Source organism: Erpetoichthys calabaricus, chromosome 1 (genome assembly GCF_900747795.2).
Source record: "Erpetoichthys calabaricus chromosome 1, fErpCal1.3, whole genome shotgun sequence".
NCBI lineage: Eukaryota > Metazoa > Chordata > Cladistia > Polypteriformes > Polypteridae > Erpetoichthys > Erpetoichthys calabaricus.
This window is the reverse complement of record NC_041394.2, coordinates 341,784,581-341,800,903: the sequence shown is the minus strand read 5'-3', so window position 1 is coordinate 341,800,903 and position 16,323 is coordinate 341,784,581. Positions and strand designations below refer to the sequence as shown.

At 39.0% G+C, this 16,323-nt stretch overlaps 1 protein-coding gene across 2 annotated transcripts in view; it reads left to right on the top strand.

Annotated features, from left to right (window-relative positions):
* The window catches only part of LOC114665102 (gastrula zinc finger protein XlCGF17.1-like), a 36,402-nt gene extending 20,451 nt beyond the window's left edge, over positions 1–15,951 (top strand). For both annotated transcript variants that reach the window (XM_028819493.2, XM_028819502.2), the window contains exon 3: positions 9,271–15,951. In XM_028819493.2, the coding sequence (XP_028675326.1) occupies positions 9,271–10,154 (884 nt within the window). In that variant the 3' untranslated portion in view covers positions 10,155–15,951. The remainder of the gene's footprint in view (positions 1–9,270) is intronic.
* The last annotated feature ends 372 nt before the right edge of the window (positions 15,952–16,323 follow it).

Here is a 16,323-nt window from a genome sequence, read left to right as displayed (position 1 = left end):
TTTGGTTTTGGTAATTATTAGCTGCGGCTCCGTCCTTGTAGTAGTGAAAAGGAAAAACTTTTAAAAAAAAAATCGGTTAAAAAAAAAAAAAATTGTATTGAGAAGAATTTATATTGATAGCTTTCGTATCCAAGGGCCTTATCATATACAATATTTTTGCTTTTGCTATCGGGGTGAGAATGTAGTTGTGACAGAAATGTAAAAAGTAAGCAAGGTATCTCTGGCCAAGTGGAAGGTGGGTAGGCTCCAATGTCAAACGTTGCTACTGTATCTGATCGTGTTCAGCTCTGACGGGAAAGTGTCCCCCTTGTGGGGAGAAGAGCACGTGGCTGTGATATCTCTGCCAATGAGCAGGTACCTTCTAAAACACATGTAGCTGTGATATCTCTCTCTCAAAAATGTCAAATGTTACACTTTAACAATCTCTAGATGATGATGTGTCCTGAACAAACAGGTATCACTAGCTAAGCAGAGGCAAGGTAACTTCCGGAGGTTGGGACGCGAGTGAGGCTCCCTACTCCTGAGGTACTGCCCCCTACCCCCTTTCGTCCTGCTGCCTCTCTTGGATTTACACACTGCTGCAAGCAAACTATGATACATAGTGTGATGAGAGAAGTCACAAAATTAATCAGAATTATATATACAGTAATCCCTCGCTATATCGCGCTTCGCCTTTCGCGGCTTCACTCCATCGTGGATTTTATATGTAAGCATATTTAAATATATATCGCGGATTTTTCGCTGCTTCGCGGGTTTCTGCGGACAATGGGTCTTTTAATTTCTGGTACATGCTTCCTCAGTTGGTTTGCCCAGTTGATTTCATACAAGGGACGCTATTGGCAGATGGCTGAGAAGCTACCCAGCTTACTTTTCTCTGTCTCTTGCGCTGACTTTCTCTGATCCTGACGTAGGGGGTGTGAGCAGGGGGGCTGTTCGCACACCTAGACGATACGGACGCTCGTCTAAAAATGCTGAAAGATTATCTTCACGTTGCTATCTTTTGTGCAGCTGCTTCCTGAAAGGACATGCTGCACGGTGCTTCGCATACTTAAAAGCACGAAGGGCACGTATTGATTTTTTTATCTGTCTCTCTCTCTCTCTCTCTCTCTCTCTGCTCCTGACGGAGGGGGTGTGAGCTGCCGCCTTCAACAGCTTTGTGCCGCGGTGCTTCGCATACTTAAAAGCCAAACAGCCCTATTGATTTGTTTGCTCCTTTGAAGAGGAAGATATGTTTGCATTCTTTTAATTGTGAGACTGAAGTGTCATCTCTGTCTTGTCATGGAGCACAGTTTAAACTTTTGAAAAAGAGACAAATGTTTGTTTGCAGTGTTTGAATAACGTTCCTGTCTCTCTACAACCTCCTGTGTTTCTGCGCAAATCTGTGACCCAAGCATGACAATATAAAAATAAACATATAAACATATGGTTTCTACTTCGCGGATTTTCTTATTTCGCGGGTGGCTCTGGAACGCAACCCCCGCGATGGAGGAGAGATTACTGTAGATATATAGTAGACTAGCAAAATACCCGCGGCAAAGTACTGCTTTAAAATTTTTATTAAGAAGAAAAGTAAACATTTTTAAACTGAGGGAAAATATACCAATAATTATTTGTTAAGGATCTCTTTGTATACCACGTTGTCAGTTCGGCCCTCCGGTTGTAATATGACCAAGCTGTACTCTGAGCTTACTCTTGAGCATGCAACGTACAGTTTGCTATGTGAAAATCAGTCTTGCCTCAAATCAATGGCAACCTTTTGTAGGGTCTGTCCCTGAGACTTATTATTGTCATTGCGAAGCAGAGCCTTACTGGAAATTAGAGGCGTTTGAATTGAAATGGGTTTCATCGATAACTTCACATCCAGCTTTTGAGAGTTTAAACATTCATAAACATCAAAGTGTCCACTACTCAAATCATCACCTGCGAATCTAAGATGTTTAAGAGGCATTGGCAGTTGTCCAAAGGTGTAAAATATTTTGCCATTTCGGTACACTTGAAAGCAACAACTGAACAATTCAGCGGCAGCCATCAACTCACATGTAGAACCATAGGTGAAGAGCTTAAGCATTTCACTCTTATAGTGCTCCTGTGTAGTATAATTATCTCCTGTACCGTCATCAGTCCACACCTTGAACCTGTCCCAGTCATTCAATACATAAGACACAATGTTCCTCTGGATATCAAGAGTGAGCCTGATATGGCCGTGCAATATGTAACACAGAGAATAGAAAAGGCAGTCCCCATCTCCGTGCATGGAAACCACTTGGTAAATGACAGTTCTTTGATCGATGGTGATCACCGCTATAGAAATGTTAATGGGGGTATGGTTGGAATGATAAAGGAAATGGGTACCTGATCAATGTAAACTAAGTCTAAAATACCTACACAATAACTATAATTGTAATAAATGAACAATAAAACAGCGGAGAAGCCGTGGATTAAATAAAAAGGCTGTAGTTATCAGCAGGGAGATGTGAATACCGTGGCGAACCAAGGAAGGGAATGAAGAGACCGGAGTGACGGACATCTTTATATAAGCAGGCAGCCAACTATGTGGGAGGCGTGGGGATGGGGGACGCAACGCCGCCTCACACGGCGACCGAGCTGCAGGCTATGGACGTATATATGTACGTAAGTAGGATTCAGTTAGCGTTGGGAACCCGTGTACCAAATTTCTTGAAGATGGGCCCATAAGTAACAAAGACCGTTGGAAAGTTCAGTATGGCAGCCGACAGTGGCGTCATACCACCAAAATAAGTACGTACATCGGTTTCGGTTAGCGCAGGGAAGCCGCCTACCAAATTTCGTGAAGATGGGGCCATAAATAAGAAAGTTTAAAATGGCGGACGTTGTCGACCGTTATGACCGTTATGCGTAGAATTTTGAAATGAAACCTGCTTAACTTTTGTAAGTGAGCTGTAAGGAATGAGCGTGCCAAATTTCAGCCTTCTACCTACACTGGAAGTTGGAGAGTTAGTGATCAGTGAGCCAGTGAGGGCTTTGCCTTTAATTAGTATAGATATATATTAGACTAGCAAAATACCCGCGCTTCGCAGCGGAGAAGTAGTGTGTTAAAGAGGTTATATAAACATATATATACATAAACATATATACTTATCTACATATACACATATCTACATATATACATATATATATATATATATATATATATATATATATATATACATATACATATACACTTCCACATATATATACATATATCAACATATATATACACATACATATACACACATACATACATACATACATACACACATATATACACACATACAGACACATATATATACATATACATATTTACATATCTACATATATATACACATATATACATCTATATATATATATATCTCTATCTATCTATTGTCAGTTCAGCACTCCGGTTGGAATATGACCAAGCCGTGCAAGCTTACTGTTAAGAATGCAACGTATAGTTGTACAGGAGAAAAGCAATCTTGCCTCAAATCAATGGCAACCTTTTGTAGGTCTATGAACTTAATTTAAACTTTAGGTTTACACGGTGCTTTGTTTCCGAAGTACCCGCACTCATGAATATGTCTGTATGCGTCAGTCGCTCAAATCCCCGCGGTTCGCACCGGTGAAGTTCTGCTTTTAAATTTTTATTAAGAAGAAAAGAAAGCCTTTTAAAATTGAGGTAAAATATACCAATAACAGTTTGTTAAAGATCAGTTTTTCTGTGAAGCTGCCTTCACTCGAGTGATCGCTTCGAGCTGTAAGCCTGAGAAATCACCCCGTAAATGCACATGTTTAATTGCACATCTGTTAATATGTATGCTTATAATTATGGAGAATTATAATTATAATTATAATGCTTATAATTGTGAATTTCCCATTGGGATTAATAAAGTATCTATCTATCTATCTATCTATCTATCTATCTATCTATCTATCTATCTATCTATCTATCTATCTATCTATCTATCTATCTATCTATCTATCTATCTATCTATCTATCTATCAAAAGACACTCAACAATTACACAGTATTAAAAGACACTCAACAATTAACGTCATTTACCTTCGTTCCCGCGTTTGACTCGTGCTGTAAATCTCTTCCTTGTCTTCACTTCACGCGATTACGTAGGAGGCGTAATTTGTGATGATGCGATACGTGACTCCGCCTCCTCCATTAGAGTATATGGACAAAAAACAGGTTCCAGTTATGACCATTACGCGTAGAATTTCGAAATGAAACCTGCGTAACTTTTGTAAGTATGCTGTAAGGAATGAGCCTGCCAAATTTCAGCCTTCCACCTACACGGGAAGTTGGAGAATTAGTGATGAGTGAGTGAGTGAGTGAGTGAGTGAGTCAGTCAGTCAGTCAGTGAGTCAGTGAGGGCTTTACCTTTTATTAATTAGTATAGATATATATAATATATATATATATATATATATATATATATATATATATATATATATATATATATATATATATATATATATATATATATATACACACACACAAACATATATATACATATACATACAGTATATACATATATATCTACATATATATACACATATATATCTACATATATATAGCTGATTACCCAGTGGATTTGCTCACTGAGTGCAAGAGAAAAAAATAAAATGTAGTATGTATAAAATAAGTTTGTTAATTGCCAAATTTATTTTTCCACAAATAAAGAGCATAGAAATCAATATAAACAACATTAACATCATTATCATATGAGAATATGAAGTAATATATAAGAAGCACATTGCATATAAATATAAATTATTAAACAGTAAAATCTTCTATAATACACTACCGTGGCTATTCGTTTGTCTGTCCAGGCTTTTAAATCACCTGTAGCTCGCAAACCGTTTCACCTATTGACTTGAAATTTGGTACACATATACTATGTCACGTCTACTATTCGCTTTCCCACACATATCAACATATATATACACATACATATACACACACATACACATATATACACATACATACATAGTGCGTTGCAACACGGGCTGTGATTGTTACATGGGAGGGCGACGACAAATCACAGCTTCCCACTTTCTAATCGGGCCTGTGATTGGTGCTTTGACTGATGCCTAGATCCCACAGTATCTCCCCTTAGGAGAGGCGTTAGGCAAGTGTAATTGAATAGCGGTGCTGCAAGTTTAGCTTTACACCTGTTTTTAAGGCTTATTGACTGAAAGGGGCTTTCATGAAAAAACTTAGGGCTTTGCTACAGGATACACCCTCCACAAGTTAAGGAAGTAAAAATAAAGGTATATATTTCTGTTTTATTTAAACCTTTTAAGTTTGTATGCGGGCGGTATGGTGGCGCAGTGAAAGGTGCCAGTTAGGAGATCCGGGTTCGCTTCCCTGCGTGGGTACTCCGGTTTCCTCCCACAGTCCAAAGACATGCAGGTTAGGTGCATTTACGATTCTAAATTGTCCGTGGTGTGTGGGTGTGCGCGCCCTGCGGTGGGCTGGCACCTTGCCCGGGGTTTGTGTCCTGCCTTGTGCCCTGTGTTGGCAGGGATTCGCTCCTGTATTTAGGATATAGCGTGTTGGATAATGGATGGATGGACATTTGTATGCATAGCCCCATTTGCCCGTTTCCGTATTTTTTCTTTCTTCAGTAATATTTCAGCAAACCTGGAGCTTGTCAGTTCAAATCCTGGTACTGGCACCACTGTGTGACCCTGAGGAAGTCGCTTCACCTGCCTGTGCTGCAAAAAACAAAAGTAATGTAACAAATTGTACCTCAGATGTTGCAAGTTGCTGGAATAAAGGCATAAGTAAAATAGATAAATATGTATTATACACATAGGAACTATTCATTTATTTTCAGTTAAGTCATCTGCAGCAAACCTTTATAAATGAGGGTTTCTCCTTTTTAGATAGTGCAAACTGTTTCTTCTTCATTGAGGTTTTCTCTTGGAGAGCTTTTTTCATTTCATTGAAAATTTAAAGCAGCAGCAGCCAAAATATGTAGCTTTCTTATTAATTTTTCAACATAGTGTAAAATCACTTTATAAAGTAACATAAAAGGTTTAAATACTGGTTATCATTTTACACTAAAATATTACTAAAGAGATACAAAAAAAGTAAAATGCATATGTTGTTTTTCTTTAAGGAGATTAAATATTACTGAAGAAAGAAAAAAAAAAACTAAAACAGCCAAATGGGGCTATGCATACGAACTTAAAAGGTTTAAATAAAACAGAAATATATACTTTTATTTTTACTTCCTTAACTTGTGGAGGGTGTATCAATAAGTCTTAAAAAGAGGTGTAAAGATATTGACAATAAGCTACGCAAACCCACCAAGACATGGAATTGTTTAAATCAAGGCGCGAGTCGAAAAACACCATCCCATACTATTAGTTAACGATTAACACATTTCTATATGTATTGTAAGCATACAATACAACTGATAATATGTTGCGCTTATTTATCTGATGTACCGACATTTTTGTGCATTTAACGGCTGAAATCTAACGTGGTTTGTGCCCTTCAGAATGAAAACAGTTAGCATTTACCTTTTTAATAAAAGGCGAGCTTTTAAGCCTGAGAAATCGCCCTGTAAATGCACACGTTTAATTGCACATGTGTTAATATGTATGCTTACACAGTATTAAAAGACACTCAAAAATTAACGTCATTTACCTTCATTCCCGCGTTTGACTTGTGCTGTAAATCTCTTCCTTGTTTTTAGTTCACGTGATTACGTAGGAGGCGTGATGACGCGATACATGACTCCGCCTCCTCCATTAGAGTATATGGACAAAAAACCTGCCTAACTTTTGTAAGTAAGCTGTAAGGAATGAGCCTGCCAAATTTCAGCCTTCTACCTACACGGGAAGTTGGAGAATTAGTGATGAGTGAGTCAGTCAGTCAGTCAGTGAGTCAGTGAGGGCTTTGCCTTTTATTAATTAGTATAGATATAGATATATAGATAGATGTATAGATATATGTATGGTATGGTTAAAGGGCTACTATGGAGTTTAGTTTTGTTTCACAATCAGACAGAACTATAGACTTAGATGTTGGTGGAAGCTTACTTCACTACATGGTTTACTATCTAGTGTTGTTTTTGTCTGATAAAAACAAGCATAATCAAAACCACATACTGAATATGAACAATTTTTTACATTTTTATTGTATTTTGAAATATAATTCTATGCCATTTGTGCTGAACAAATGTGTGCTGATTGTTGACATTTTGTATCTTTTCCTTTTATTGCCCAGGATGGGCCAATTTGTAATGAAATTTAGGTGAATTTTACTCTAAATGTTTATACCACACAATATATCTCACTCCAAAACAATGTGCTTATAATGAATGCCTTCAATATTGCACTCAAAAATCTTCTATACTGTTCTTTGTTATTTACTATCAGCCATATTGAACTCTGATTCCATCTCGGGCACATACAATTTATAGACAGAATTTGGCCACCCGAAGGCCTAAAAAGATAACAAAAATCAGAAAAGAGGTTCTACTGTGTTCTGAGGATGTGATCATGATAATCGTAATGGGCTTAGGAAGAACAGGGCTCTTAAGTTTGAATCAGTGTACAGACCCCACCTAGCTGTATTGAGGAAAAAAAGCATGTAGTGTGAAGGTTAGGAGCAGTGAGACTTGAATAGCCCACCATAAGAACAGTAAACCCTTAATGAGCAGAGCAAGAGTATGAAATAGGAGTGTGGACATGCACAAAACGAGAGAGACAGCATCTGAGATTAGGAACAATATGCATACATTATATAAACCTGTTTATCCAGAGCAGGATCACAGGAAACCTGGAGCCTACCCCAGCAGGTTTGTATACAAGGCAGGAAAAATCCCTGGTATGCACTATGTAAGATATGGCTGATGCTAAGAACAAAAAGAATATGATAGTTGAAATATCTATTTTGAGAGAGAAAGAGAAGAAATGAAAAAAGGGGGACGAATATTTTAAAACATTATTCTGCTACGGGATTATTTTCACAATATCAGGTATTTTGAGCTGTGAATATAACCTAGAAAACGATAAATTAATAAATATAGAATAAATAAAAAAACGCATCAACATGTTTAGTTTTTCACCAGTTGGCAGACTCTCTTCACCTACCTACCTGTAGTTCAGTAGAGATGTTGCCAGCTCAGGAATTTTACAAGGTTTTTATCAATTTATTGTTAAAAAATTTTTTTAAAGCAAAAGTGACTGGTCAAAAACAATATGCTGATCTTGTGTGAAGTGCCAGGTGAATTATTGTCAACAAAATGCAGACACCTGAGATATAAACTGAAACGTTACTCAGTCGTAATTTTTCCGTCCATACGGTAAAAGTTTTTTTGACCAGTACATTCCGATTTCAGGCGTTTGAATTACATCTTAATATAAAATGTACAGTACATCGCTTTCTATTTCACACACTTTACGTGCCCATATTCAGCTTGCTCTGTCACCGCAAATGCTGTGTGAACACCCACCCTCTGTCACCACCACCGTTCACTGGATGGATATATGCAGGTGGCTTGTGGTGGATTACTTTCTGTTTTAGAATTAAAAGTTACAAGAGCTAAAGACTAATGGCAAGAATATTAACGAAACAAAAACTAAAAATATTTTTAGTATACTTATTTTTTTTTTATTTTAGTTAGTCTTTCCAGCTACTTTAATAGTTTTGTTTAGTTTTAGTTTTTCATAACCTTGCAGGTAACCTGATGATATGTAAAGTTACACTCCTGTTTGTAGGGACCACACCCTATTAAAGGAGCCGAGTGTAAATGAAACTGTGCTGTGGGCTAATAAGAGCAAAAGTGATCAGCTTAGTCATGTTAAGATTTACACTTGTGGACTCGGAGGATTCCAAAATTAAAGCAGCGTCACCCTCGCTGATGTCTAGGAAAGCCCTGACAGGTTTTTTTTTTGAGAAACAAATGTCTGCTCTTTCTATTTCTATGACTGATATGCATAAAGAGAATTGACAAATGTAAGAGTCTGATAGGTGTCCAGCATGAACTGAGGAGGATGTCTGTCTGCTGGCTAGGGATCGTGACTAAACGCACTGACCTATCTGGCTCTTAAAATTTATTTTGATGTTCAGAGTCTTCTATTGTGAAGTTCTCCATAGTGTGTACAATATATGTCAAATATTTCCTTCCAAATGTCCATATTTTTTACCAGAGCCCCACATTAATATTTCATATATAACAGGTATTTGTTTTATATGTTATATCACATCTTACTGATGTATCAACAATTATGCTATTTGTTTTTACAGCATTCGTATCTGGATCAGAGATTCTGAAGCCGACCACTTTACACAGGCATTCTTGGCCTTTTGCGGAACTAACCAGAATAGATAAAAGGAGCACTCAACAAAAGATGAACAATACAAATTCACCTGCTTTGTCTGTTTTAGAAGAGAGGAAGAGAAAATGTAAACTTGATGATAAGCAGGGCTGTCCTCCAAGAAAGAAGACACATTGCTGTAATGAATGTGGCAAGTGTTTCAGCTGCAGTAGCCTGCTAGAGAATCACAAAAGAGTTCACACTGGAGAGAAGCCATATTGCTGTACTGAATGTGACAAACGATTCTCACAAATGAGCCATCTTCGGACTCACAAAAGAATTCATACAGGAGAGAAGCCATATTGTTGTTCAGAATGTGGCAAACGATTCTTACAAATGAGCTATCTTCGTAGCCATGCAAGAATTCACACTGGAGAGAAACCCTATTCCTGTAATGAATGTGGCAAACAGTACGTTTACAGTTGCAGTCTTAAAACGCACTTAAGAACTCACAGTGGAGAGAAGCCATATTCCTGTACTGAATGTGGCAAGCAATTCTCAATATTAGGCAATCTTCAGGCCCACCAAACAATGCACACTGGAGAGAGGCCATTTTGTTGTTCAGAATGCGGAAAAGATTTCTCCAAGAAAGTTAATCTTAAGAAACACAAAAGAATTCACAGTGGAGAAAGGCCATATTGCTGTTCTGAATGCGGTAAACGATTCTACAGCAGTAGCGTCCTTAGGAGACACATACGAATTCACAGTGGAGAGAGGCCATACTGTTGTCCAGAATGTGGAAAAGGATTCACCAGAAATAGTCATCTTCAGCTGCACACTAGAATTCATAATAGAGAGAAACAACAACAATAATGGTAAAACTAGCAGGTGTCAATTCTGCCAGATAGACATGGAAACAGTTGCTTATCTGTTTACACTAACATAAACACAACAACATTTCCAGATTTTGTCACTGGACAATATGCAAAAAAATACAACTTTCCAGTACCACAGAGCATTGGGACCACAGTCTAGACCGAATAAGAGAAAATGAAGAGGTGTTGGGACATACTACTACCAGCTGACAATAAAACAAAAGGCAGGAAACCAGTCAGTCATCAAAGAAAAGTGCTCTGATAAACCGTGGATCATTGCAGTTTCAGGCCATAGTAATTCCTCCTTCCTCAGAATGGAAAGAGAAAAAATAACCAAGTGTCGAGAAATGCAATCTGAGAAGTACCAGATGTAAGATTAAACAAATAATATTCTGCCAGTGGTGTTGGGATCAACAGGTATTTAAAAAAATAATATACAGTAATCCCTCCTCCATTGCAGGGGTTGCATTCCAGAACCCCCCGCGAAAGGTGAAAATCCGCGAAGTAGAAACCATATGTTCATATGGTTATTTTTATATATTTTAAGCCCTTATAAACTCTCCCACACTATTATAAACATTTCCCGCACAATTATACAGCATAAACCCTTTGTATTCTCTTAGATATTAGGTAAGATTCGTTGAAATTATGTATGTAAACACAGTTTATATACAGTAAAACCTAAACATTATTTTAAAGATATCGAGCATCTCCGATATCACATATGTTACAGCCATTACGACAGACAGGTCACCAACAATAAATACGTACAATGCAAGAAAAATTGTATACAGTAAAATGTGTGTACAGTGACACTAAACTATGTACATGTAGTAAGTACTGTACGTAGATAATTAATTATGGTTACTCACCAACAATGACACGACGACTTGTCCGATAACGATGAGTTTAATTTTACTGCACAACAAAGGATAGCGGTACAGCTCTTCTAAAGGAGCCTCTTCAGGCGACTGTGTAGCATCGCCGTTGTTCTTCTTCCAGCACTCTTCAATCCAAATCCCTAAAGCAGATTCCATCCAGACTACTGCCTTATCACATCCACTTGCAACTCGTTTTGCGGCCTGGTTAAAGGACACTGCGGCTGTAGATCTTATATGCTTTTCCTCCTTTTAAAATAAAAAGAATTGTGGACTCATTGATGCCGTAATGGTGTCCTGCAGCGGTGTAGCTGTTCCCTTCCTTCAACATATCCAAAACTTTTACCTTTTCTGCAATCATTTGCATCTTCTGTTGGCGCTTGGACATGGCCCCTGAAGCAGTAGCAGGAGCACGTTAATGCTGAATGAGTGAGATGAGACATCCTGTTTAATGCAGCACTCCATCGCTGAGCCAATCAACACACAGGAACTTTAACTGTGTGCTCTGATTAGGTAGCTTCTCAGTCATCCGCCAATAGCGTCCCTTGTATGAAATCAGCTGGGCTGACCAACTAAGGAAGCATGTACCAGAAGTAAAAAGACCCATTGTCCGCAGAAACCCACGAAGCAGCGAAAAATCCGTGTTATATATTTAGATATGCTTACATATAAAATCCACGATAGAGTGAAGCCGCGAAAGTCGAAGCGCGATATAGCGAGGGATTACTGTATACAGAGAGACTCGCTCGAAAGAGGCCCTGAATATTCTGTTGTAACTCCAATTAGGATGAAGCAATCTGAACCAAAAAAATATGCTCTATACCTTGACGTATGTGTAATCAATTGCATTACATGTGATGCTGGAAGTGTTTTACGTTTTCTACCAGACACATTTCAACTCGGTGCTCCATGTTCCTGAATGTATCGGCAAGCGTCTCGGTGGGGGGGTGGGGTTCGATAGCAGCAGTTTCACATTGGATGTTTTCCTTCAAATCTTCCACAGTGCAAGGCTTATTCTAATAGACTTATGAGCATACCCCAAAGGAAGAAGTCTGGTGGTGTCAGATCCGACGACTGTGGTGGCCAAAGCCCCTTTGAAATTACCCCGTTGCCAAAGAAGGACTCAGTTTCTGCCATGCTTCTTGCCAATGTGTGACATGTTGGTCCATGTTGGTTATCCTTCCGTTAACTCACCATCATCCAGCTGATTCTGACATTGGTTAAGCAAATTGGTGAACAAATAGGTTCGCTCCATGAAGACACACTGCTCAATACTGTACACCACCATCCTGATGAGAGGTCGAGTGACTGAGTGAAGGGGTACGGGCGGTATGCACCCAGAAGTTGCAAACGAAGGTTAAACGTCGCAACGACTGTTCGGCGCCTACCTCATCACTCTGATGCAGGGGCATCCCAGATTGTTTGATGCTCTATATGCTGAAGAGCACATTGCACATCGTTTCGTTCAGATTGCTTCGTCCTAGCGAGAGTAATTACAGAATATTCAGGGCCTCTTTCGAGTGAATCTCCCTGTGTAAAAATCAGCCTCATCAGGATTCACTCCCAATGACCACCTCTGCATACACATTACTGGAGGAGGCACAATGCAAGTACTACACCGAGCCCTGGCTGTAAATCTAAAAGTATGACAACAGTAGCAGTGCAAAGACCTCTTCATAACTCAAGATTGAGGTTCACTCCTGTCCTGAAAGTAACCAAGCCAACCCATTGTTGAGAAATGAACCCAGAGAGTCGTCATGATAACAGGACTAACAGAAAGTAACTCCTATGTGCATCTCGACCAATTACTATAAAACCATATAAACTGTTAAAAGAAGGAAAATTGGGAGCAATGTTGGTGCTACACCGAGCCTTCATATCAAAAGGAGGGGAATAAGAGCTACAGCGGTACAGAGAAACACTGTTTCTCAAAGGTGAGGCTCACTCCCGTCCTGCTAGTAAACACACCAAGAAGTTTTGGAGAATTGGTGCCTGTGGTGAGCAATGTGGCGAAAGATTTCCTTGTGGTGGCGATCTTCAGAAACAAAACCAAAATATGCAATCTAAGGTGTGCCAGATATGGAACAAAACAACTTGAAATGTTCCATCTGTTTTTTCATCCACATCATTTTTCAAAATGAACTTACTCGTCCATTTTAAAGTCCTTTTAAATTTCACAAACCAGCTACAAGAAGAGACATTACTAGGACCACTACAGGTGTTATGCCAAGCAATCCCATCAAATTTTGGATAATAATAAAAAGCTCAGTACAGTGTCATCAGTAATGAGCGATGCTTATTTCTGCCATGAATGTCAAAGGAGAAATTCAACTGACAGGGCAGCCATGTCAGTTCAATAGTAGCAAATACTGCTGTACTTCCTGACGAGACTTTGATTTAACATGAGTGCTCCAAACCCACCTCATAGGACATCTGAATCACCTGTTACAGCAGATTCTGTCAATGGATATTATTATCCACTAAGGAAAGAAATTGGATTTGATGAAAATGTGTGGTCAGAACTGTAGAGAAAAAAGGAAATCAATAAATATGTTAAATAAGTGTTTGGGAGGAAAAATTAGTCACAAAATGGAGGCCATATTCGGGATACAAAACAATGAAATGACTAAATGTGCTTGAATTAGTGTACAAAGACAGAGTTTCTTAGAACGGACATCTCAGGATCAGAAGGTGGTGGTCTTGGGCTTTCGTAGAAACAGACTGTAAGCTCAGGTCAACTCTCTGTGAACTGCAGACTTTCCATTTGAATTCTTGAGATGCCACACCAAGTACTCCAGTGTGAAGAAATAAGTCCAAATAAACCTCCATCCTAAAGTTTGGACAAAATCTCTGCAGTGATGAGCTAAATGGCAACTTGAATTCATTAAATTTAAATGTAGGAAAAGAACTAGATACCAAAGTTTGAAAGCAAATGGCTGAACTCCTGCTCAAGCTTGCTAACATACAGAAAGCTGAGAAGAGGAGACCCGAGAATAACGGATGAACATTTGATCAGTGGCCTGCACACAAATGGTGAAATAGGTGCAGTGGTATGCAGTGGGCCCCCTTTGCTTAAAATGTCGGTTACTGTAAATAGTCAAGTGAGCAGAAGATGAACAAAAGGCATCAAGTTAAAGATGACACATTGCTTTAATATTTTATGCAAGATAACATTTTTAATTTCATCATTGACAGGTACAAAATACCAAAAAAAATGAAAAGGACCTGAAGCCAAAGTTTGGGCACCCAACATGGTCAGTACTTAGTAAGACCCCCTTTGGCAAGAATCACAACTTTCTGTAACCAGCTAAGAACCTTTCAGTTCGTACTTGGGTTATTTTCGCCCTTCGTCCTTGCAAAAGGATTCTAATTCTGCCAGATCCTTGGGCCATCTTGCATGCACTGCTCTTTTGAGATCTCTCCACAGATTTCCAATCGCGTGTACATCAGGGTAGTGTGAGGGCCACGGAAAAACAATCAGCTTACACCTCTTGAGGTGTTTCAGATCATTATCTTGTGGTAGGACTCATCCTTTCTTTAACTTCAACTTTTTACAGATGTTGTGATGTTTGCTTCCAAAATTTTCTGGTATTTATTTGAATCCATTCTTCCCTCTACCAATGACATGTTTCCTGTGCCACTGGCAGCAACTCAAGCCTAAATCCTGATCGATCCACCGCCATGCTTAATAGTTGAAGACATTTTCTTTTCCTGGAATTCAGCCCTCTTTTTTCTTGAAACATACCTTTGCTCGCTGTGGCCATTTTGACATCAGTCCACAACACGTTTCTAGAATGCATCAAGCTTGTTTAGATGTTCTTTTTGCAAACTTCAGGCGCTGAATTTTATGGCAAGTATGGAGGAAAGGTTTTCTTCTGTTGACTCTACCGTGAAGGTCATATTTATTCAGGTGTCTCTGCACAGTAGGACAGTGCACCAGCACTCCAGAGTCTGCTAAATCTTCTTGAAGGTCTTTAGCAGTCAAATGGGGGGATTTTATTTGCCTTTTCTAGTAATCCAAAGAGCAGTTCTTTCAGAACGTTTTCTTGGTCTTCAGATCTCAACTTCACCTCCACCGTTCCTGTTAACTTCCATTTCTTAATAACATGAACCGAGGAAATCTCCTTGTCACCTTCTCCTGCTTTGTGAGAATCAATTCTTTTATTTCTCAGAGTGCTAGGCAGCTGCTTAGATGAGCCCATGACTGCTGATGGTTTGAGGAGTATGAGAATTTATACAGCTTTGACGTTTGCATCACTTGGGTTTCCTAATGATGACACTGAACAAGCCATAGTCCTAACGAGCTAATGAAGGTCTGAGACCACCTTGGGAAAAGTTACCCGAGTCCTCAAATATCTTGTGATGCTCAAACTTTTTCATGGTGCTCCTTTCCTTTTTTCACTGTGCAATCGTACAAAATAAAATCAATACACTAATCTTGCTTAAAATGCTGAAAAGTGTCATCTTTAACTTTATGCCTTTTGGTGATCAGTTCATCTTCTGCTCACTTGACTCTTCATGGTAACAGATATTTTAAGCAAGGGGGCCCATACTTTTGCATGACACTGTTTGTACTGATTTTACGGGTTAGACGTATGAACTGTAACACATTAAGATTCAAGATGGCTGAGGGTTTATATACAGAATGATGTCACAAAGACTCACAAACTCTCTTCTGCATCGGAGAATGTGTTTGTGCCGAACAGACATTGGAACCACAAGGCGTAAAGAATAATGGAGATTGAAGAGGCGCTGATGACTTGGGCCATAGCGACTGGAAAGGAACACAACATATGAGAGGTGATACCTGAAGTACTCTTTAGTTAGTTAGTGGTGTTTGTTATTCCTTTAGTTAGATTTTGATTTGTTTTTGATGAGAGTTTTGAAGTACCAATAAAGAAGACCTTTGTCTCCTTACACAGTGTAGTGTTCAGAAATGGTTCTATGTTAGACTGTCTTAGCTGTGTTAAGATACCTTTGTAAATTTTAGTATATGCTGTGGTCGGGCAGTGGAAGGACAGACTGGAAACAGTCAAAATGTTGGGATGCCATCCGGGTCGTTCCTTTCAATCGTCACAAGACGAAACAAGCAAATTAAAGAAAATTAACAAAAACGGTGCCAATGCGCTATCCTGATCAGGGATTTCTTTCCTCTAAGGGATCTTTCGAGAGTCACGTGCTCCGCCGTGCAGCGCATTTCGATCTCCCGGCAAAAGACGCCTTTCTCTTTGCCAGCGCTTCTTTTATAGCGCAACTTCCGGAAGGGGTGGGGTTAAGTGCCCTTACCGG